Source organism: Acinonyx jubatus, chromosome A2 (genome assembly GCF_027475565.1).
Source record: "Acinonyx jubatus isolate Ajub_Pintada_27869175 chromosome A2, VMU_Ajub_asm_v1.0, whole genome shotgun sequence".
NCBI lineage: Eukaryota > Metazoa > Chordata > Mammalia > Carnivora > Felidae > Acinonyx > Acinonyx jubatus.
This window is the reverse complement of record NC_069383.1, coordinates 29,861,822-29,885,814: the sequence shown is the minus strand read 5'-3', so window position 1 is coordinate 29,885,814 and position 23,993 is coordinate 29,861,822. Positions and strand designations below refer to the sequence as shown.

Genomic DNA, 23,993 nt, shown 5'->3' with positions numbered 1-23,993 from the left:
CCACGTGGCCAACTGATTCTCACAGAACGTGTTGATTTTCATAGAACTCATATCTGTAGCTAACCTATCATTGCAAGTGATGGATGAATGCAGTTTGAACACAAACCTTGGATGACATTTCATTTGAAGAGTACGACAAAGGAAAAACTGAAATGATGAAGGTATATGTTGGAACTTCACTTGCCTGTCAATGATGTGAGTGATGTTTTTGTTGAAACACATATTAAGTTTTAAATTACTAGAAGACAACCTCCTTCATTTTTTTGTGCTATTCACAATGTAAGAGTTACTGACATAATATACTTTTAATCTGCATAGTTAACATTTTCTTCCTCATTCTTAAGTCTAGACCTTGAGTCAGCAAACTTCTTCTATCAGGAGCCAGATAAGTAAATAGCAAGAGCAACCACTAAAAAAGCTCTACAAAGAAATACACTCAAAAAACACTATAAATATATCAAAAAGAAATTTTAAAAAATGTTCATGGAACTCGTAGGAAGCCAGTAAAAGAAAACAGAAAAAAAAAAAAAAAAAGAGAGAGAACAAAATATAATAAAATGGCAGGCTTAAGTCCTAACATGTCAATAATTATAATAAGTGTAAGTAGTTTAAACATATCAAATAAAGACAGAAATTGACACAGTGGATTGAAATAGGACCCAACTACGTGGTGTCTACAAGAAATTCTTTTGTTGAGGTACACTAGTATATAGGTATATTGAAGTATATTTTTAATTGACAAAAATTGTATTTATTTAAGTATACGATTTGATATACACTGTGAAATATTTACATCAAGCTAATTAACATATTCATCACCTTCATTACCACTTGTGTGTGTATGGTGAGAACACTTAAGAGCTACCCTCTTAGCAAATTTCAAGCAAACAATAAAGTACTGTAATATAGTCACATCATTGTATATTACATCTCAAGAACTTAATCATCTTGCATAACTGAAACTTGGTACCCAGTGACCAAAATCTCCCCATTTACTCTTCCCCCAAGTCCCTGGTACTCACTACCTCACTCTCTGCTTCTATGAATGTGACTATTTTAGATTCCACATAAGTGAGATCAGGCAGTATTTGTCTTTCTGCATGTGGCTTACTTCACTCAGCATAATGTCCTCCAGCTTCATCCATGTTGTCACAAATGGCAGACTTTTCTTCTTTTATTTGCTCAATAATATTCCATTGCGCATATATATGCACCACATTTTCTTTATCCATTCATCTGTTGACGGACATTTAGACTGTTTCCATCTTACCTACTGTGAATAATGCTGCAGTGAACGTGAGAGTGGATATTTCTTCAAGATTCTGTTTTTAATTCCTTTGGACATACACCAAGAAGTGGGATTATTAGATAAGCCAGTTGTTTTTAATTTTTTCAATAACCTCCACCCTGTTTTCCATAATGGCTGAATCAATTTACATGCCCACCTACAGTGTAAAAGGGCTCCCTTTTCTTGACATCTTCATCAACACTTGATGAAGTGTTGACAATATCTGATATCTTCTGTCTTTCTGATGACTGCCGCTCTACCAGGTGTGAGGTGATTAACTCATTGTGGTTTTGATTCACATTTCCCTGATAATTAGGGACACCGAGCATCTCTTCATATACCTGTTGGCTATTTGTATCCTTTTGAGAAGTGTCTATTTAGGCCTTTCACTGATTATTTGATCAGGTTATTTGATTTTTTTGCTAGTGAGTTGTAGGAGTTCCTTATACATTTTAGATATTAAATATCCTAGCAGATAATTTGGATTGCACATTTTCCCCCATTCTGTAGGTTGACTTTCTCTTCTCTTGATTGTTTCCTTTGTTGTGCAGAAGCTTTTTAGCTTGATGTAATCCCATTTGTCTATTTTTGCTTTTGCTGCCTAGGTTTTTGGTGTCTTATCCAAAAAAATTCATTGCCCAGACCAATGTCATAAAGCTTTCTCCCTGGATCTTCTTCTAGTAGTTTTATGGTTTGGGGTCAAAAAGCTCACTTAAAATATAATGATACAGATAGGTGAAAAGTAGAAGAGTAGAAAGAGATAAATCACATAAACATTAATCAGAAGAACACAGCATTACTGCTCAATAATAAAGAAATAATCCAATTTAAAAATGGGCAGGGTTTGAATAGACATTTCTCCAAAGATATGCAAATGGCCAACAAATAAATGAAAAGATATTAAAGATCATTAACCATCAGTGAAACGCAAATTGAAACCACAAGGTACCACTCAGCACCCATTAGGACGGCTGTAACCAATAAGTTAGATAATGACAAGTGTTATATGTAAAAACTGGAAACCTGATACACTGCTGTCAAAAGGCAAATTAGTGCAGCCACTATGGAAAACACTCTAGCAGCTCCTCCAATAGTTAAGCATAGAATTACTATGTGAACCAAAATCCACTCCTAAGCATATATACAAGAAAAATGAAAACATGTCCATACAAAACCTGTATACAAATATTTATAGAAACATTATTCATTATATACATAAGATGTGGTGTTATATATACAATGGAATATTATTCAGCCATCAAAAAGAAAGATATTTTGATATCTTCAATAATATGGATGGAGCTAGAATGTATTACGCTAAGCAAAATAAGTCAATCAGACAAAGACAAATACCATAAGATTTCACTCATATGTGGAATTTAAGAAACAAAACAGATGAACATAGGGGAAGGGGCCGGCGGGGGGGGGGCGGTGCGGAGAGGAGGGAGGAAAACAAACCATAAGAGACTCTTAACAATAGAGAACAAACTGAGGGTTGCTGGAAGAGGAGTGGGTGGGGGGGTTGGGGGGGATGAGCTAGATGGGTGATGGGTATTAAGGAGGGCACTTGTGATGAACACTGGTGGTGTAAGTTAGCGATGAATCACTGAATTCTATTCCAGAAACCAATACTGTACTGTATGTTAACTACTAAAATTTAAATAAATTTTTTAAAGAAAGAAACATTGTTCACAATAGCCCAAAAGTGGAGACAAACCAAATGTCCATCAACTGATGAATGAATAAACAAAATGTGATACATGTACACAATGGAGAATGACTCCATCATAAAAAGGAATGAAGTACTAATCAAACCCTAACATGGATGAACCTTGGAAACACTGTGCTAAGTGAGGACACTGATGACAAAAAAGTTACCTATCATGTAAAACCTTCTATATAATATGTCCAGAAGAGGTAAATCTATAGAGATAGCAAATGAAGTGTGGCTACTTAGGGCTGGTGGGGGGCAGGGGAGAAGGGAGTGGAAGGGGATGGGAATGGGGTGGAAGGGCAATAGCTGAAGGACACAATTCCTTTCTGAGGTATAAAAATGTTCGAGGGGTGCCAGGTGGCTCACTCGGTTAAGCATTCGACTTGGGCTCAGGTCATGACCTGATGGTTTGTGAGTTTGAGCCCTGCTTCAGAGCCTCTGTCTCCCTCTCTGCCCCTCCCCTGGCTCAGGTATGCACACTCTCTCCCCTACCAAAAAAAACAAAAACAAAAAAACAAAAACAAAAAAAAACCTGACTGTAGTGTACCTGTGAATACACTAAAAACCACTGACTGTATACTTTAAATGAGTGAATTGTACAGCATGTGAATTATATCTCAATAAAGCTGTTTACACAAGGGAGTGGCTATATAATCATCAATTAAATAGACTTCAGAGCAAAGAAAATTACCAGAGACACAGAGAGAGACACATAATGATCACAGGGTCACTTTAGCAAGACACAGTAAACCTTAATGTGTATACAGCAAACAACTGAGGTACACACTATGTGAATCAAAACCAGACAGGAGAAAGAGACAAATGTACAGTTACACTTGGACATGTCAACAGCCCTCTCTCAACACTGACAGACAGAAAATTACCAAAGGTACAGAAGAACTCAACCACAGCATTTACCAACGGGTCTACCTGACATTTAAAGAACATTCTACCAACAAGGGCAGAATACACATTTTTTTCAAGTGTGCATGGAACATATACTAAAGGTAGACCATATCATGGGCCACAAAATAAACCTCAACATTTTTAAAAGAATTGAAATCATACCAAGTGTGTTCTCCAACCACAATGAAATCAGTAACAGAAAGATAACAGGAAAACCTCCAAACACTTGGAAACTAAAGAACATAGTTCTCAATAATCCACGGGTCGAAGAGGAAGTCTGAAGGGAAATTAAAAGACACACAGAAATGAATGCACATACAACTTATTAAAATTTGTGAGGCATAGCTAAAAGAGTACTGAGAAAGGAATTTATAGCACTCCATGCTTAAATTAAAAAAGAAAAAGCTTCAAATTAATCACCTAAGTTCCCATCTCAAGTAACCAAAAAGAATGCCATAAACCTAAAACAAGCAGAAGAAAAAAAAAAATAAAAAGATGAGAAATCAATGAAACAAAAAGCTGGTTCTTTAAAAAGATCAATAAAATTAAACCTTTAGTAAGACTGACAGGGAAAAAAAAAGAGAAAACATAAATCACTAATACCAAGAGTGAAGTGGGATATCACTATAGACCCCGCAGACATCAAAAGGATAAAGACTATGAACAATTTTACACATGTGAATTTGACAACTCAAATGAGTTAGATCCAATTCCTCAGAATGTATAAACTAACACAACTCATCCATTATGAAATAGATCGTTTAAATAGTCCTGTAACTATTAAAGATAGTGAATTCATAGTTTATAAACTCACCTCACCAGAAAATCTCCAAGCCTAGATGGTTTCACTGGAGAGTTCTACCAAATGTTTAAAAAAAGAATTAACACTACTTCCACACAAACTCTTTCAGGAAATTTAATACTTCCAAATTTATTTTATAAAGCCAATATTACAATAATACCCAAACCAGAGTAAGACATTACAAGAAAACTACAAACCAACATTAATATACAGGCAAAAATCCTCATTAACAAAACATTTAGTAAGTAGAATTCAGCATTATATTAAAAAAAATCATGAACTATGACCAAGTCAGGCTTAGCCTACAGAAACACAGTTATTTCAATATTTGAACAATTGATATAATCTACTATATTAATAGGTTTAAGAAAAATCACATGGTCATCTCAATACAGAACATGCGTTTGACAAAATTCAACACCCATTCATGATAAAAGTCTCAAAACTCCGGTAATAGAGGACTTTCTAAACTTGATAGAGAACATCTACAAAAATCTACACCTAACATCATACTTGACAGTGAAGGACAACACTTTCCCCTTAAGATGAGGAACAAGTCAAGTATGTCCATTCTTACCATTAGTATTCAACACAGTACTGGAAATCCTAGCCAAAGCAAAAAATCAAGAAAAGGAAAGTAACAGAAGTAATAGAATTAGGATAAATTAATTCAGCAAGGTTATAAGATACAAGACCAACACACGAAAATCAACTGTGTCTACATACTAACAATGAACATATAAAAACTGGAATTAAAAATACAAAGACATCTACAATTGCTCAAAAAATGGGGACACTTAGGTATAAATCTAATAAAGTATGTATAGGACTTGTAAGCTGAAACCCACAACATGGTAATGAAAGATAACAAAGAATATTTAAAGAGAAACGCCATATTCATCAACTGAAAGACTCAACATAGTAAAGATGGTCAATTCTCTCCAAAAATCAATATACAGATTTAACACAACTCCTAACAAAATCCTGGCAAGGTTTTTTGTATACAGAGGCAATGTTATTCTTTAATTTTTTTTATTTATTTTGAGAGAGACAGCACATGCACGTGTGTGCGTGTGGGCCAACAGGGGAGGGGCAGAGAGAGAGGGAAAGAGAGAGAAAATCCTAAGCAGGCTCCACACTGCCAGTGCAAGAGCCTGATGTGGGGCTCAAGATCATGACCTGAGCCGAAGTCAGATGCTTATCCAACTGAGCCACCCAGGTGCCTCAGAGGCAAGGTTATTCTAAAATGTATATGGAAAGGCAAAGAAATTAGAATAGCTAATTTTGGAAAGAAAGAAAGAAAGGAAGGAAGGAAGGAAGGAAGGAAGGAAGGAAGGAAGGAAGGAAGGAAGGAAGGAAGGAAGGAAAGAAAAAAAGAAAGAAAGAAAATGGGAGGAATCATTCTACACCACTTAAAGACTTACTCTATAACTATATAATCAAGAGCATGTGGTATTAGTGGATAAATTAGTGGATCAATGGAATGAATGGAGAACCCAAAACCAAGTGGAACAAAAGAAATGCACCAGTGGAAACACAGCCAACTTGTTTTTTAACAAAGGAGCAAAAGCAATTCAATGGAGGAGGAAAGTCATTCCAACAAATTGTGCTGAAGCAACTAGATATTCATAGGCCAAAACTGAACCTCAACCTACATCTCGTACTTTATTCAAAGATTAATGTAGGATGGATCACAGATTTAAATATATAAATATAAAACATAAAACTAAAAGCTTTGGAAGATCATGCAGAGGAAAATGTTTGAAACCTAAGGTTCGGCGAGTGAGTGACAGACATGACACCAATCCATAAACAACAAAGCATATCCATGAAAGAAAAATAAATCAATAAACTGGAACTTATCAAAATTAAAAACTTTGGCCGTACAAAACATCCCAGCGAAAGGGATGTCTAGATGAGCTATACACTGTAAGAAAATAGTCTCAAGCCACATATCTGACAATAGGATTCATACCTAGAATATATTTCAAAAACTCCCAAAGTGTAACAATAAAAAACAAACAAACAAAAACAACTGAATTAAAAGATGGACAAAGACATGAATAGATATTTCACTGAAGAGGATATACAGGTGGCAAAAAAAAAAAAAAAGCACATTAAAATATGTTCAGCATCACTAGCAATAAAATTGAGATATCACTACACATCTATTTGAAGAGCTAAAATAAAAAATAGTAATAGCACCAAATTCTGGCAAGTATATAGAGAAATTGGATCTCTCATACATTGCCAGTGGGAATGTAAAATGGTGCAGTCACTGTGGAAAATGTTTGGCAGTTTCTTACAGAATTAAACATATGCTTACCACACACCGGAAACGATGAAATTGTTTGGCCGAGCACAACAGGTGATGCATAAACTGTGTTGTATCCGTAACACAGACTATTACTCAGCAATAAAAAAGAAGGGATTTAACAGGCACCGATGTTTCAAGAGCATCATGCTGAGTGAAATAACCAATCCCATCTGGTCACATGTTGTATGATTCTATTTATATAGCATTCTCAAAATATCAAAATAATAGAAATGACGAACAGATTAGTGGTTGCCAGACGTCAGTGATGATGGAGGTGACTGTAACAGCATAGCATGAAAGAGCTCTTTGTGGAGATACAATAATTCTGTATCCCAACTGCTTACTGGCTGCGTGTACCTACACGTGTCACAAAATGACACAGAACTACACATACACACACTGTACCAATGTCAATTTCCTGTTTTTGATGGTGTACTCTAAGATATAACCATAGGGGAAACTGGGTATACAGTATGCAGGACGGCTCTATATGATCTTTGCAATCTCCTGTGATTTCTGTAATTATTTCAAAATAAAAAGTTAAAAAAAAAACTCTACTTGAAGATTCATACAGGAAAAGTATAAAAATCTGATTTTGAAAAGCTTAGTAGCATTTAACTATTTATCTACCCATATGGGTTACATATCTGCCCTGCCTTCAAAATCCCACTTTTCATTCTCTAAAATTTACATGTAATAAAGCATAGACTTTTTTCACAAGCAGTTCTGAAAGGTGAGTCATAAGGAAACCCACTAAAAGTGCTGCCCAAAAGAGGGAATTTCAAAATGTATTTGCTCTGCTCCCTTCAGAAATATGTGAGATTAGTAAACTCCATCATTAATGTTAAGAAGCGATAGTGTGATTAACCTGTTACATTAATAATTAAGTATCGCAGTGTCTTCTCCAAGTAGGATCATCATGGGGTTAGTATGCTGCTGTGTCTTTCAGAGCTAAGAAATAACAGCCACAAAGAAGCACTATGCCATAGGCTTCCCACAAGAGGGCAGTAGCTAATCGATTTTTAACAAGGAATTCAATCAGGGAAAACCTGCAATAGCAAATGACAAACTACTCAAGATTTTTAAATGTATAAAGGCTACTTACTCCCTCTTACTCACACAATTTGAAATATTTTATCTTTCACGAATATGAAGGTTCCCCCTACTACCATTCCACGCCTCCAGACAAAAATCTAAAGAAAATATTACATAATCTATAGAAAGATTCTACATCTTTGAGCACAGTTTTGCTTCAAATACCTACTCTATGTTTTAACTGCTACATCTTAAAATGGTTAGTTTAGAGCAGGCTTTAACAAACCTATAGCCCACAGGACAAATCTATCCAACTGCTTGGTTACTTTTGTTTTATCATTTATGAGCTTAGAATGGTTTTTGTATTTTTAAATGGTTATATTTTAAATGATTTTTTAAGTACTTATACACTATCCTTGATTTTACCTCTTGATCCTCACAGCCAAAAATACTATCTGGCCTCTCAATGTACACAAATAAATAAATCTCTGAAAATCATTGCTGTATATTCCTATACCAAACATTAAGACCACAATAAAAGGTGAGGTATTATCCTAATATCAATGTCATATAAACTGAAATCAGATGAGTATATGCCTAAAATAAGAGCTATACCTTGAACATAAGTAAATTCTATGGGCTCTCTAATGCAAAATAAAAAGAAGCTACAATTCCTGTAGTGTGTGACATTTGATGTTTATCCCCAGGATTTTCTATTACAAACTAATGAGAAGTCTGAAATTTATGTTAATCTCCGTAATGTATCTTGATGTATCCAACCTGTCCTTAAAGCCATAACCAACACCCTGATCTTAACTATCCTCTTTTGTCTGTACTGAGGTTTCTCAAATTTAGTCTATGATGACATTATGGACCTGATAATTCATGTGTAAAGGCTGCCTGGCTTCACTGGAGGGTGTTTAAGAGCATCCCAGTCTTTACGAGTACTGCCTCTATAGCTATACCATCCCATAATGTCTATAGACCTTGACAAATGTCCCACTGAAAAGCACTGATCTGAACTAGTGGTCTCCGAAATGAGTGTGCAGGTACTCAGGACATGTGCAAGAAAATAGTAAAGTTTCTATTTATGTATTTTTACTGTCTACTTATATATTTAGTGAATACACATGAAAAAAACCTCTGTTACTACTGGGAGGAGGGGCAGTGTCAAAGAACCTTGGCAGTGATGGCCTTCCAACTGTTCTAATCATTTTACACATCAGTCAGGTAATCTTTTCAACATCAATGAAATCATGACATGCCAGAATCTGAAAACCTTCAATGACTCAACACTCAGAAAGGGACACTGGGGCACCTGGCTGGCTCGGTCGGTCGTGAGTTCAACCCCGATGTTGGGTGTAGAGATTACTAAAAAAATAAATAAACTTAAAAACAAAAAGAAAGACAAGACCTCACCTCTTTACCTTCATGACCCTTCAGCTGCTACTGCCCTGGCCCTCATTCCTCAATCTCATATCACTCATCCCCAAGAGTCTTCGTCACCCAGCTCTGCACAGCTTGTGCCACAGTTTGCGATGACTGATGTGCATTTACTCCTTAAATGTCTGTCTCTCCTGCTAGACTGAGTTTCATGACAGCAGGGACTATGCTCAATAAATGCTTGCTGAATAACTGAACGAATGATGCTAAGGAAGTCAGGGTCTTTGTTTAAATTCTTTGTTGCAACAACTTTCAATACAGAAACAGAACATACGAGACAAAGTACTGGACTGTGAACTGTCCCCACGGTTTTTTCAGTAGGGATCCCTGGCCAATTATTCAGTCCTTCTTGAAGACTAGATTTTGGGGCTTCATGCATAGCTCTAAAATCCCACCAATTATTTAATTTCTCCTGAGTATCAGAATGATTCCTGAAATGAGGATGGATAGGAGGCCTGCTTCAATTTTACAGTTAAAGAAATTGAAATACAAATTCCACATGACATGCCCACCATGCTAGAACCAAATTCTTTGGCTAGGAGCCTAGTATTTACTGTGCCAAATTCCACTGCCTCTATATATACTCTCTTCTTTTTGACCTATACAATCTATAAATAGAGAACCTGCTGGTAAAACAACTTTGATCTCTTCTTTGTATTAAAACTAACATGCTTCATGGGGGGAGCGAGGTGGCAGAGGAAGTCTCCAAAGAAAGTCTACCATGGGCTAGGCATTCTAAGAGAAATTCCTACCTATGATTCCGAATCAAACTTGAGGCCTCCTTAGCCAAATAAGGTGAAGAGGGGAACGGAAACATTCCAAGTTAATGGGAAGGGTATGATTTAATGTAAAATCTGCAAACTTCTAAGTCTGTTGAACTTCTAACATCCAAGTTCCTTGTTACATAATTCAGTAAAATAGGACTATTATGGGAAGTCACAAGACAGTGATGGATTAACAATGGATTATAACTAGCATGAGGGAAAAGAAAGGAAATGAGCAGGAACTTTAAAGATCATCTAGCTCAAGCCTTTAATTACAGGAAAAGCATTATTCTAAGAGGCTAAATAATGCCCATAGCTAACTGAAAAAGGGCTTAGGATAAAAATTCAAGAGCTTCTACATCAAAAAGAAAAGACACACAGGGGCACCTGGGTGGCTCAGTCAGTTGAGTGTCTCTTGATTTCTGCTCAGGTCATGGTCTCATAGTTCATGGGATTGGACCTGAGCCCTGTGTTGGTCTCTAGGCTGACAGCATGGAGCCTGCTTGGAATTCTCTCTCTCCCTCTATGGCCCTTCCCCATGTGTGCCCTAAAATAAATAAATAAAGTTAGGAAAAAAAAAAAAAGACACAAACTGCAGGGAGAAACTGCTTCTGTTTCCTCCTACTATAAAATTAACTCTTTATTCTACAAATTAATGGCATGTCTATTATTTTAACATGAAATTTAAATAAGCTCATGTATTTAATTTTCCAAGAAAGAGCAGATTAAAAGCAACCAACTGAAAGCAGGCCTTGTGATTTCGGAGACACGAACTTCACCTACAAGTGACAGTCAACACTACTTAAAAACTGTAGAGCATCTGAGTATAGAAAACCATTCAGCTTAGTGGCAAACAGTTCAGTATCACAACAGGCTTGAGGTTATTACTGGATTATTTCACATGTCAACAAGCAGCATTTGGACATTTAAAACAAAAGATGTTTTTCTTTTTTCCTATTAATTGCAGGCTCTGCACTGTCAGTGTAGAACCTGATGTGGGGCTTGGTCTCATGAACCATGAGATTGTAACCTGAGCTGAAGCCAAGAGTCAGAGGGTTAACCGAATGAGCCACCCAGGCGCCCCAAAATGAAAGATGTTTGTAAGATAAAGCGTTCATTATCTAGGGCAGTGCTGTCAAAAGGGACTTTTTTCAAGAGTGGAAATGCTTTGTGTTCAGTTTGGTAGGCACAAGCCATGTATGGCTACTCAGTACTTGAAATGTGGCTCGTTGACTGAGGAACTGAACTTTTAATTTTAATTAATGTAAATGAATTAACCTTCCCCCTACTATTTAAGAATCAGAATTAAATAGTCACATGTGTCTATGCCTCTAGATGGGACAGCACAGATCTAGACAATTCACACGGAGGAACTCCCTCATCCTCACGTGAAGCTAGACAAATGCTGTGTTCTTACGGCACTCTAATATGAAACCTCAGAATTTTAAGACTCTTTAAACGTGTGGGAGAAAAAAACTGTGTAATGAAAACTGAAATCACTTTTCTTTAGTAAAACATGCCCAATACATTTTCCAAAGATCCATTAGACTCAGGTTCAATTTGCTAAAATTTACTGGCACGCCAGATACTTCCAAACTGGTAAATACTTACACATTGTCTTCCAGACAGATTTTGGGTCCCACCACATTGGCTGCTCCACTTGCCATTTTAAAAGCAAAATGCTTCTCAGGGCAAGCTTTTGAGATTCCACATTTATATCTGGGAGGTTTTGTAGCTTTGGGGAGAAATTTTTTTTTAAAAGTGTTAATAGACTCTAGAGTCAGTTTGTTTCAGGTCTTAAACCAAAAAGAGCATTATGTAAAAACACTGAGATATACATATCTTAAAATACATGCCTTTTTTTACCCTGAGGGTTTCAAAGAACCTCAAAACAAAACACTGAACCTCCTGGGAAACAAGCTAATAACTGACATAAATATATCAGTTGATCTTGATGAAGGTATATGTATTTTATCTAATTATTTTTATTTTTAAAATTCAGTACAGGAGAGGTTTTGAATTGTTACTTTACACTTCTAGTTAGTTCATGCACACACAACACATGGTTACCTCTAGAACCAGTAAAAAGCCTAACACATCACTGAGTATCTGTTTACGTTCTAGTTCTAACGAGGAATTCTTTTACACATTTTCTGCACTTATATTACTGAACCTAAAAAATGTTAACAAAATATCCATTATGAATACTACTATATATGTAGAATATTGAGCTATTCAAATAGCATCCTTATAACTTTAAAAATTTCTAAATCGATTTTGCTCACATTGAAATATCCCCATTGTTTGAATGTAAGTGCTCATACACATAGGATAAAATAGAATAAACCATCTGCAAAATATTGAGATGCAATACTTACAACGCACTGCCGTGTCCAATGCTGACCTTGCTAGGAAAAAAAAGAAAAAGTTATCTTTGCTAGAAGGAATAAAGCTGTTGGCAAGTATCCACATATTAAACATATTTGGCACTAACAGGACTATAAAAATGAAAGTGCTTGAGTTATTGCTCAGTATACAATAAATAAAACAGACTACTGCTCTAGAGAAAAAGTGAAAAAGTGACTTCAGGCTACAAAACTCACTATAAACAATTATGCAGAGGAATTATGGACGGTAGTATTCTACTACTGATAGAACATTTTATTCTTATCTTTACATTTTATTTTTATTTCTACTTATAAATTTAAATCCCAATCAGAAAGTTACTCTACAAATTTAACTTTTTTAAATTTATTTTTCAATTTTTTGCCAGCTTTCTTGAGACATAATTGACATGTAACATTGTATAACTTTAGGCATACAACATGTTGATTTGATACATGCATAAACTGCTAAATGATAACCGTTATATATTAGCTACCACGTCCATCCCATCACATAGTAACCATTTCTTTTTTGTGGTGAGAACATTTAAGATTTACTCTCTAATCAACATTCAAGTATAGAGTAGTATCACATACTAGTTAGTATTAGCTATGATCACCTCGCTATATTAGATTCCCAAACTTTTAAATCTTATAACTGGGAGTTCAGACCCTTTGAGCAATGTCTCCCCTTACCTCCTTCCCAACCCCTGGTAACCACTATTTTAATGTTTCTCTGAGTCTGTCCTTTTTAGATTTCACATATACCTGATACCATACACTATTTCAAACTTCTCCTTAAATGACTTTAAGTATATACTTGTCGACTATTACAGTGTTTAAAAGTGGCTGCTGCCTAGAGGCACCTGGGTGGCTCAGTCGGTTAAGCGTCAGACTTCGGCTCAGGTCAGGATCTCACAGTTCATGGGTTTAATCCCCATGTTGGGCTCTGTGCTGACAGCTCAGAGCCTGAAGCCTGCTTTGGATTCTGGATCTCCCTCTCTCTCTACCCCTCCCCTGCTCATGCTCTGTCTCCCTCTGTCTCTCAAAAATAAAAAAACGTGAAAAAAAACTTTTTTAAGTGGCTGCTGCTATAGGGTGCTGTGTACACACACATATGAAATGCTGGAGAATATACATGAAATGGTCTTGGTGGTTAGGCTAGGAAATCTGGGGGGTGGAAGAACATAAGATGGGTGGTGGTGGTGAGGAACTCAATTTCTCTAAAATAGAAGTGTACTGGGCATATTTAAAAAAAATTAAGTCAGTTACCAAGACTGTTATAATTTATTGGCTCAAGGAAGCCAGAATCTTGTGATCAAATCTTAACTTTAATGAAGTAGATCGCAATCTAGCCACCTACACTGAGAGCTTTTTAAAAGCACTCGCATCTGATCCCAGCCTAGGGGATTCAGTTTAAATCATCAACAGTATTGTGGGCAGCCATTTCCTGATTTGGCTAATAAGCATGCAGTGTCATAAATATTTGCCAGCTGTTTGACTATAAATAGTCACTTGGTTTTTAGTTCTGTATTATTTTAGATGATTGAGAATTTCCTGTAAGTCCAGAACTCAAAGTGGAGAACAGAAAGTTAAAGCTGAAAAATAATATGCAAATGTTTAAAAAGAGAAAAATGACCAAGTAAGTGAAGGCTCACTAACTCTATAAAACACTGAGAATATTATATGCCCCGAAGTCACAAAGGAAGTGGAGTAACGTGGGGAAAGTCTAACGCATGAAATAAAGCAGAAAGCAAACCTTGTCTGTAAGTATGAAAAAAATTCACGGATAAGGACAAAGACTTAACAAAAACAAATGACCAGTTAGTATATTAGAGTACTGGGACTACTGAGCTCATTCTTTCAATTTCCTTCATTATGTCATAAAAGTAAGGGAAACATCATTCTAGAGATCATCTGGTCCAATGCTCTCACTTGTGTAAATAAGGAAAGGAAAGCTGAGACAATGATTAACAACCAGTGATTAGCAGCATGAACACTAGACATTCTCAATTTCACTTCTGTCCTGAATAAACACATATTTGCAGACTCAGGTGTTAAGATATTTACAGAAGAACACTGTTCAATCAGGAATTCTGGTATACCTAACTTATGGTAACAAGATACAGGGAAAACTCGGGGATCAGAACAGGGGTGATATAACATAGCTCATTCACATATGCTGGGCAATCTATCCACCAAGTACTTTTGCATGCATTACTGACTTAATCATCATCTCTGTTTCAAAAACAGAGAAACTGGGAACCCAGAAGTTTACTGATTTGATTTGTTCCAAGACATAATTAATAATTGGCAGAGCTAGTTTTCAAAGTCATATCTCACCCAAACTCATATTGCATTGCAAAATGGGAAATGTCTGAGGTCTTCTGATCACATGTATAAAAAACTGCTCATCCTGCTCAGATCAGGAAGCCAGAATAGGGTGCTTTAAGAACAAACCTTCTGACTGAAGAGGGTTCAAGATTTGAGACAAAGTGTCCACAAGGACTGGGACATTGCTAAAGGAATCCAGGTTAAAAAGGGCACCTCTGTAGTCACTACAAAGGTAATGACTGGGTTTGAAACAAGTAGACCAGTTCAGAACAACTAAGGAAGCAACACTGATGGGACTTGGCAATGGAACAGATGGAGGAATGGTGGAAAAGGAGGAATCAAGTTTACCTCTTGGACATTTGGCTTTAGAAGCTTTCATTTATTCGTTCATATGAACCAGTGAGCAAAAACACCACCTCCACACTCAGGTAGATGCTCATCATCTAGTGAGGAGCTAGATGTAGGGAATGGATGATGAGTTCTGTGTTGGACTTGCAAATTTTAGATTCTTGGAGAAGATCCAAGTGAGAAAGTCTAAAAGCCAGCTCTAAATGAGATCTGGGATGAAGATACAAACTGGAAAGTTAACAAATGATGAGGCCACCCAGAGAGAGGATTTAAAGTCAAAAGGGTGATGAGAAAATTTCAGAGACATCAGTAATCAACTGATACTCAGAGAAAGAAGAGTGTGGCTGAGGAAAGAAAGGCAGAGGGAAAGCCAGGGATGAGCCAGTAAAATGATCAAACTAGTTTGCTTGTAGAATTTAAGAGATTAAAAAAAAAAAAAAAAGTAAATGTTATTCAATTGAAAAAACGTTACTGGGATAGGATTTTGAGAAAACCAGTTCTTTAATCATCAGGCTTTTAAATGCATAATATCTCTCCATTTACTTTAAGAGTAAGGAGAAAAGTCGCTAAAGATTTAAAAACAAACAAACAGGCTCAGTCCGTTAAGTATTCGACTTCAGCTCAGGTTCATGAGTTCAAGCCCTGCATGGGGCTCTCTGTTGCCAAGGCGGAGGAGGCACTTCGGATCCTGGGTCTCCCTCTCTCTCTGCCCTTACCCTGCTCGCTCTCACTCTCTCTCAAAAAATAAACTTAAAAAAAATTTTTTTAATGTTTGTTTATTTTTGAGAGAGGCAGAGACAGAATGCAAGTGGGTTAGGGGCAGAGAGAGAGGGAGACACAGAATCTGAAGCAGGCTCCAGGCTCTGAGCTGTCAGCGCAGAGCCCGACGCGGGCTGGAACCCACGAGCTGTGAGATCGTGACCTGAGCCAAAGTCGGACGCACAACTGACCGAGCCACCCAGGCGCCCCTCAAAAAATAAACTTTAAAACAAACAAAAAAGTCTCGTGAAAGACTTTTCTCTCCAGACCAGATGAAAGCTAATTTTTGTCTAATATTTATCAAAACCCAAAGCCCTCTACTAGGTCTGCAATCCTGAGAATTTAACACCTGGAGGTCAAACAGGTAAATTTTCACAAATAAAACAGAATGTTTTCCACTTGTAGTATGGGCACAGCATACTAATAAAAAGCCCTCCTTTCCTGTAACTTGTAATCATCAAACTACCTTGATAGCTTTAATTCTTAATTTCTTTCACTATATACAACTTTTCACTTTAAGGAACAATAGTAAATATCTTTGATTTGGTTTCTTTTGGGGGGGGGGTTAATTTTTCATGTTAAGAAAATAAACAGCCAGGAATCATTTTATTTTTATGGTGGAAAAATTATCACGAATTACTCAAAATTTAATTGCATCAAGATAAATGGACTTTTGTATGGTTTAGATAAGACATATCTTTGGACAGTTAAATAAGCTGACTGCTAAATCTTTTACATCAGCTGAGCTTAATTTTCACATTACCAGCTATTTTTATGGCTTACGTAATCACTGAACAATTTTTTTCAAAAATCATTTAAAATAACTGAAAAACAAAGGTCTGCAATATCTACGAAATAAGTAACATATCAATTAGAATTACCTTCTTCAAGAAAAAGGTTAATGGTTTAATTATTATTATCTATTCTCATCAGATGAGCTGAGAAAATGGATCCACTTGGAAGTTCTGTTTCATATCTGGTTTCAATCAATGAACGTCTTTCAACAAGTCAAACTACAGGAATCAGAACTATTTTGTATTTAAGTTTTTAAGAACGTCAAGTAATTTATGTATATACTATTTCAGTGGTTTAAGTCTGAAAGGGTAAAAATTAATCAACTCAACAGAACAGTAAGTCCTGACGGCAGCAACGTGTGCAATAATCTGGTCTGTGTTCAGTATATTTACTAGTTGTTAAGTATCCACCCTGACAACGAACCACTGTGTGAAAACGCAATCATAACTAAAACTCACAGATTGTATCCATGTTGCTATCCTGGTTGTGACACTAGGGGTAGTTCTGTAAGATGTTACCAATATGAGAAACCGTGTAAAGGGTATGCAGGATCCCTCCATATTATTTCTCACAAATACATGCAAATCTACAATTATCTCAATAAGTTTTGTACAAAAACTTGTTTTCAAAAAAAATCACCATGTATTTTAGTAATTTCAACTATAATTCTGAGCAAAATTTTTCATTCTTCCTTGCTAGAAATAAGATCATTTTATTTTTCTAAAACAGTACTATATATCCAACCTAAAACTAAATTTAGACACTATCAAGCTATTATATCAACAGTAGAAAAAATGAAAAAATTCACCACCAAAAGAAGTACAGTTCATGTCACGAGACCCCCCTCCCAATATACTGATTATAGAAATAATTCTAATGTTGGGTTAAACTTGTTACCCTTTGGTGAATGGAGTTAGATGCTAAGCAAATGGCAAAAGACAACCATATCTCCATCTTTACTCAATTATTCTGAAATGAGAATTAAAATACAACAAACAAATTAAATTTTCACCAATTCATTAAACTGGAATCCAATAAGGTTTTGTGGATACAGTGTACAACTTCAGTCACAACAACAAAATAAGCCATCTTCCCAAAGAATGAGTAAGTCAAATAGCTAAAACACACACAATAAAACCTTGCAGTTCCCAACATTAGGAAAAATCAAAATGAAAATGAAGAGACAACTATCCTAGTTAAAGTAGCTCAGCATTTGTCCATAGGTGACTACTGGTGGCTTTTCAACTAACATAGCTTTGAATGAATCCCACTCTTCCTCTCTATGTCAAAGTACTAATCCTTGGTCACCTACATTCATTCTCCATTCAATCAGCGTGGACGGTCTACACGTACGACCCAGCGCTAGATGCTGGGTGAAGCACCAAGATACTATTGCCCTCAAGATTCATTCTCTAGTAAGGGGAGACAGATACATGAAAAATAGAAGAAATTCTCTGATGTAAGGCAGAACAACATCAGTGCCAAATTGAGATACAAGTACTATGCATTAGAACACACAGTTCACAAAAAGAAGCAATACATTCTAATAGGAAAAGAGGGAGGTTCAACTATAATTTCTCTCAAGAAGGGCCATTTAGTTAGTTTCGAAAAATGAGAAGGATTAACAGACGAAGGAGGGGATAAGAAAAACGTGCTCTGTGAGGAACCAGCATGAGCAAGGTGGGGATATGGAAGGACAAGGTATGTTGTCTGTAAATCCTGTGCAGACTGGCACAAGCAAGAGTGAGACACGGCTGGGGGGGGGGGGGGACGAGAAGGTGAGAAGGGCAGAGGCAGGGTGGGGGTTTGAGTGGGCCTTAGATTTTACTCTCTCATAGTCAGAAGCACTAAAGGTTCATGAGTGTTATTAACCTTCATGAGTGCCGGAAAAGGTTCATGAATGCCGGAACTGCTCCGGCAGCGATGAAACGGGCAGATATCTGGGATGAGAAATAGACATGGAACATCCCTGTGATGTTTGAAGAGACAGTCCAGACTAGAGACGAAGACCCAAACCAGGGCAAGCGCTAGGCTTCACCCAAGCCTCTTCCCTCTGAAAACAGCGGGCCTTTCCCCAAAGTAGTTTTTCACATGTACCAATGGTCCCACTGCCTTGCTTCTCTCAAGAATCCTCCTTTTCTTGCTTGTTCACTCTCATCCCACTGATTTGTAATTCCCTGAATCTTTCCCCAAAGCCTAGAGACAAGTGAGTCTCTACATTACTTCACAAAAAACAAAACAAAACAAAACACTTAACTTGCTTCTGCCTCAAGCTACCATCCCATAACTTTCTTCTCTTACCATCAACCTTTCTTATGTGAACTGGTTACACACTGTTTCCCCAGCAACACTGAACGAGTCCTCAAGGCCTTCAGTGTTTTTCTGCCCCTTATTCAACTTCAACCAGCTGTGTTCCCAAAGGACACCAGCCTGGCCTCTTAGTAGTAACAGAAGTAGACAGACCAGAAGTAAAGTCAAATGTCACTGTACTCTGTAATGACTACTCCATGCTGGATCCTGGATGCTTCATGTTAAAACAGGTGCTGAAAAATAGATGGTTCCAGAGGAAAATAGCCAATATACTGAGAGGAATGTTGAAGGGGGGGGGGGGGGGGAAACCAAAACTGGAGAAGATGAAGATTTTATTTTTTTTTTAATTTTTTTTTTTAACGTTTATTCATTTTTGAGACAGAGAGAGAGACAGAGCATGAATGGGGGAAGGTCAGAGAGACAGAGAGGGAGACACAGAATCTGAGAATCTGAAACAGGCTCCAGGCTCTGAGCTGTCAGCACAGAGCCCAACGAGGGGCTCGAACTCACGGACCGCGAGATCATGACCTGAGCCGACGTTGGATGCCCAACCGACTGAGCCACCCAGGCGCCCCAAGAAGATGAAGATTTTTAAAAAGATGGCCTGAAGGAGTATGACTACAATTATCTCTTTGAGAGATCATTAGTGTAGGAGAGAACTCCAGCAGATCATAGATCAGTGTATTGAAACTACTTGGGAGTTTACAAGACAGAATTCAATGCAATACAAGAAGCACTTTTAAGTAGTTATTGGAAGAAAAGTCACCTGAAAACGTTTATACAGAAACTGATGATTACACATCAGAATTGTCTAAAGCCTCACTACTCAGAATATGGTGTCTGGGTACCAACCTCAGCATCACCTGGGAGCCTGTGAGAAATGCAGCCCTGAGAGGGCCCATCCCAGACACTGAATCTGAATCTGCATACCAAGACTCCCTGGAGGTTCTTTTGACATTAAAACTGGAGAACCACCGGTTTAAGGGAGTCTTGAAACTAGATGTGAGAGGGAGTAAATGAGGTATTGGGATCCCTTTCAAATATTAATTTATGGAAAGCAAAACTCATTATTCCAGAGATCTCAAAGTTATTTCATCTGATTTCTGCCGAATGGGTGAAAATACTATTTCTGGGTTTCACAGTCTCACTTTTCACACATAATTTTTGTAATTTTTTAAAAAAATGTTTATTTATTTTTGATAGAGAGAGACATAGTGTGAGTAGGAGAGGGGCAGAGAGAGAGGGAGACACAGAATCCGAAGACAGGCTCCAGGCTCTGAGCTGTCAGCACAGAGCCCGATGCAGGGCTTGAACTCACAAACCACAAGTTCGTGACCTGAGCTGAAGTCGGACGCCTAACTGATTGAGCCACCCAGGTGTCCCTTTAATTTTTTTTTAATGTTTCCTTTTGAGAGAGAGACAGAGCATGAGTGGAGGAGGGGCAGAGACAGAGAGGGAGAAACAGAATCTGCAACAGGCTCCAGGCTCTGAGCTGTCAGGACAGAGCCTGACACAGGGCTCGAACTCAGGAACGGTGACATCATGACCTGTGTCGAAGTCGGATGCTTAACTGACTGAGCCACCCAGGTGCCCCCACACCTAATTTTTTAATACTTTAAACAATGCTTCATCCAAAGCTTACTGTAACATTTCAACAGTGAACTTATTTTATTGACTTAAGAATTTTGTTAAACACTGAGTTAAGGTGGCTTACAATGGTGTGTTTGCAACATAGCATTAAATAAATGGGTAAAGAGAAAAATAATGCAGAAGGAATTAAATAAGGGTAGGAATACAAGACGGATTTCAATGGCTGCTATTTACAATGCATTGTCATGACTCCACTTGCCATCTGAGGGCTCGATTTGGTTCCAAGTTCTCTATCAGCTAATTCAAATACTGTGTGATAGCTTCTAGAATGTTCGCTCAGAATGCCATGATTAATGTCCTAGACATGAATGAAATAGACCCCATTAATATATTCAGAATGATGAGCAGAAGATTCATACTTTATATTGGATTAATTTTAAAGCTTTCCACTGTGTATTTTAGAATATTCTAAGGGATCACACTTATTGATATAATTATATCTTCTTTTCTAGACAGACTAGACTCAATATTGATAACTGGTAACAATTTACAGACAACCAATAGAAAATAAAATTTAAGAAAGGGGAAAAAATGGAACTTACCAAATAGATTTCCTAAACTTGCATCCATTTTTATTTCAAATACTTGAGAAATAACATAAAATGTCAGTAAAAATACTGCCACGGCTACCACCAACTTTGCAGCACCTAGATAAAGGGGAGAAATAATTCAGCATGAGCTTATGAGCCCAGAGAACTTTAACTAGTGCATTTCATGAAAAATTTAAGTTTATAAAGAAATTTCTTAAACTAATAAAGTTTATGTATTGGATCTTAATTTTACTTGAGTTACAAGAAAAACTGTATAAGCAATCCACTGAGATAAGGGATTTTCCTGTTCAAAGAATTATCAGATTGGCTAGCAACCCAGACATAGGACTGCTTGAGTCATCTGCCTAGTTTTCTCCAGCCAAAAAAAAAAAAAAAAATCTGCTCCCAAGTGCTGGCTGACTATACGAAAGTACCAAAGTATCACGGCTAATGGAACACCATCACCAAGCATGTTGGACGACACATTCCTAATCCTGTTCACATATAAAGGGCAATACTATACAGGGATAATACAAAAACACCAGACCTTATGGAGATCCAAGGCAACTAGCAGGATGCTCACTAAGCAAGGAACTCTCTAGTGAAATGTACCAGTTTACTGTCCTATCACCAACCAACATATCTCTTAGAGCAACACAAGTGCTCCTGACATGGCAAACAAGAGTGTTCCTCCTCAAACTGAACACCAGTTTAAGACAGGCCTTCTCCAGTCCTAGAGGACTTAATTTGGCAGCTATGACACACGCTTTGTAACGTGGTTCCATGATAAGCTCTGTGAAGACACACTCGTACCCTTTCATACCTTTCTAACTTTAACTATTTCTGGGTGTCTCACAAATAGTTAGCACTGCCAGGTATTAGCTAACTGTTTCATAGGAATTGAGGATTTGTCTTTTTCTCCATAGCTAAGCAAATCTAGGAAAGAAAAAAAAAAACACTGCAAGACAGGAAAGGAAATGGAAAATGACAGGAAAGAAACATCTTCCTCTTTCCCCTAGGCTTTCAGGGCCATCTCATTAGGTTGTTGGGGAAGAATATTAGTATTTGCCTACACAATCTCCATTCCCCTCTTTTACCCAAAGTTTAATTTCTATTGATCTAAAGGAGGTGGATTGGATCAGCAGGCATCTCTCTATCCTTAAGGAGACACAAGCCCAGAGGTACGGCAACTCCCAAGATTACAAATAACTCAGCAACAGCACGAGGCCCGGAATCCAGGAATCCTGACACAGCCCAGTGCTCTGGACAGTACTCCATTCTAACACCAGATTACCACATTCTCCTAAAAAAACTACCAAAACTCAACTTCGTGGGAAAGGAAGAGTCAAAAAGACCTATGTTCATTCTAATTTCCTAAAGAACCAGGACTGCACCCGTAAAGGGGAGGGATGAGGATGAACCACTGATGCTCGGAAGAGGCCAGTGATGCTGAGAAGTGCTGGTTTCACGGAGCCACTCTTTTCTATTTAGAAACACTCTACAATACAGAAATGAGATGGCAGGAGGAAGCCTCACAGCTAACCTAATCAGTTCCCTCACCTCCTGCGTCTGACCTTCTCTCCTCTGAAAATTACTTCCTGTTTTCAAGAGCAACCACAAATTGCCTACGTGTTTAGTGCATAAGACAGCAAAATTCCAATAGGCTTTGAACTCTTGCCCCCACAGGATCTAGCAAAATTCCTGGACGTAGTCATACTCTCAACAAGTGTTTGCTACATAGATGAATGGTAAGAGGTGACACATTCCTTCTTGATCACTTAAGACCAAGGGCTTGAAGATTCTATACCACATGACAATCTTAACCACTCATTATCGAGCAATCACGGGCATGTGCAACCAGAGATAACCTCTCCCTGCCACTTACAGCAGATATACGAAACCTTCACTGTTTAAGATCAAAATATTAAAATGAATAAAATATCAAGGTTATAACATATGAAAGTTCTAGACTAAATTCAGTACCAAGTTAGACCTGAGCCTACACTAAATAAGCTATAGACATCATATATACACATACGTACGTATATACACATACGTATACAATACACACACATACTCCATTCACTGACTGCCTACCATACAGCTAAATGCTTTACAAGTATAATTGCATTTGCATAGCTTTTCCAGGTAATTATTTTCATTTTACAGATAAGATATCAAAGCTGAAAAATTTTAGATCACTTGCCTAAGGTCACGTAACTAGTCAGTGGCAGAAATGAGTCTTCAACCAAGGCCTATTCACTGATACTGGACCCAGAGGAACTAGGAGGAAAGAAAACCTCTAAGACAGAGAAAAGTCAGATGTGGTGAAATGAACTCATAATAGAACAAGCAGATGGTCCCAGAGAGCAGGCAGGTGAAGACTGGCAGAGACCCCATAATGGTAGAGTTCTAGAACTTCTGTGACAGAGGAGTCCTCTCCAGAGTTGGGTCACCAGCTAATTCTGGACATAAAGGGCCTGACCATACCACCCCACAGTCACCGTTCTTGACTTCCCACGAGATTCTCTCTTCCTTCTAGCCACAGACTGCACTAATCTGAGGTGTCCTTATTCTTCACAAAACAAAAAGCATAAACTTTAGACACTGTTGA

The 23,993-nt window shown here is 37.4% G+C and overlaps 1 protein-coding gene across 1 annotated transcript in view; it reads right to left on the bottom strand.

Annotated features, from left to right (window-relative positions):
• FAM3C (FAM3 metabolism regulating signaling molecule C) overlaps positions 1–23,993 on the bottom strand; it is a 57,135-nt gene that overhangs the window by 18,305 nt on the left and 14,837 nt on the right. The window contains exons 3-5 of the mRNA XM_027075347.2: positions 21,392–21,496; positions 12,648–12,677; positions 11,881–12,004 (exon numbers count right to left, since the gene is read on the bottom strand). Of these exons, the coding sequence (XP_026931148.1) occupies positions 11,881–12,004; positions 12,648–12,677; positions 21,392–21,496 (259 nt within the window). The remainder of the gene's footprint in view (positions 1–11,880; positions 12,005–12,647; positions 12,678–21,391; positions 21,497–23,993) is intronic.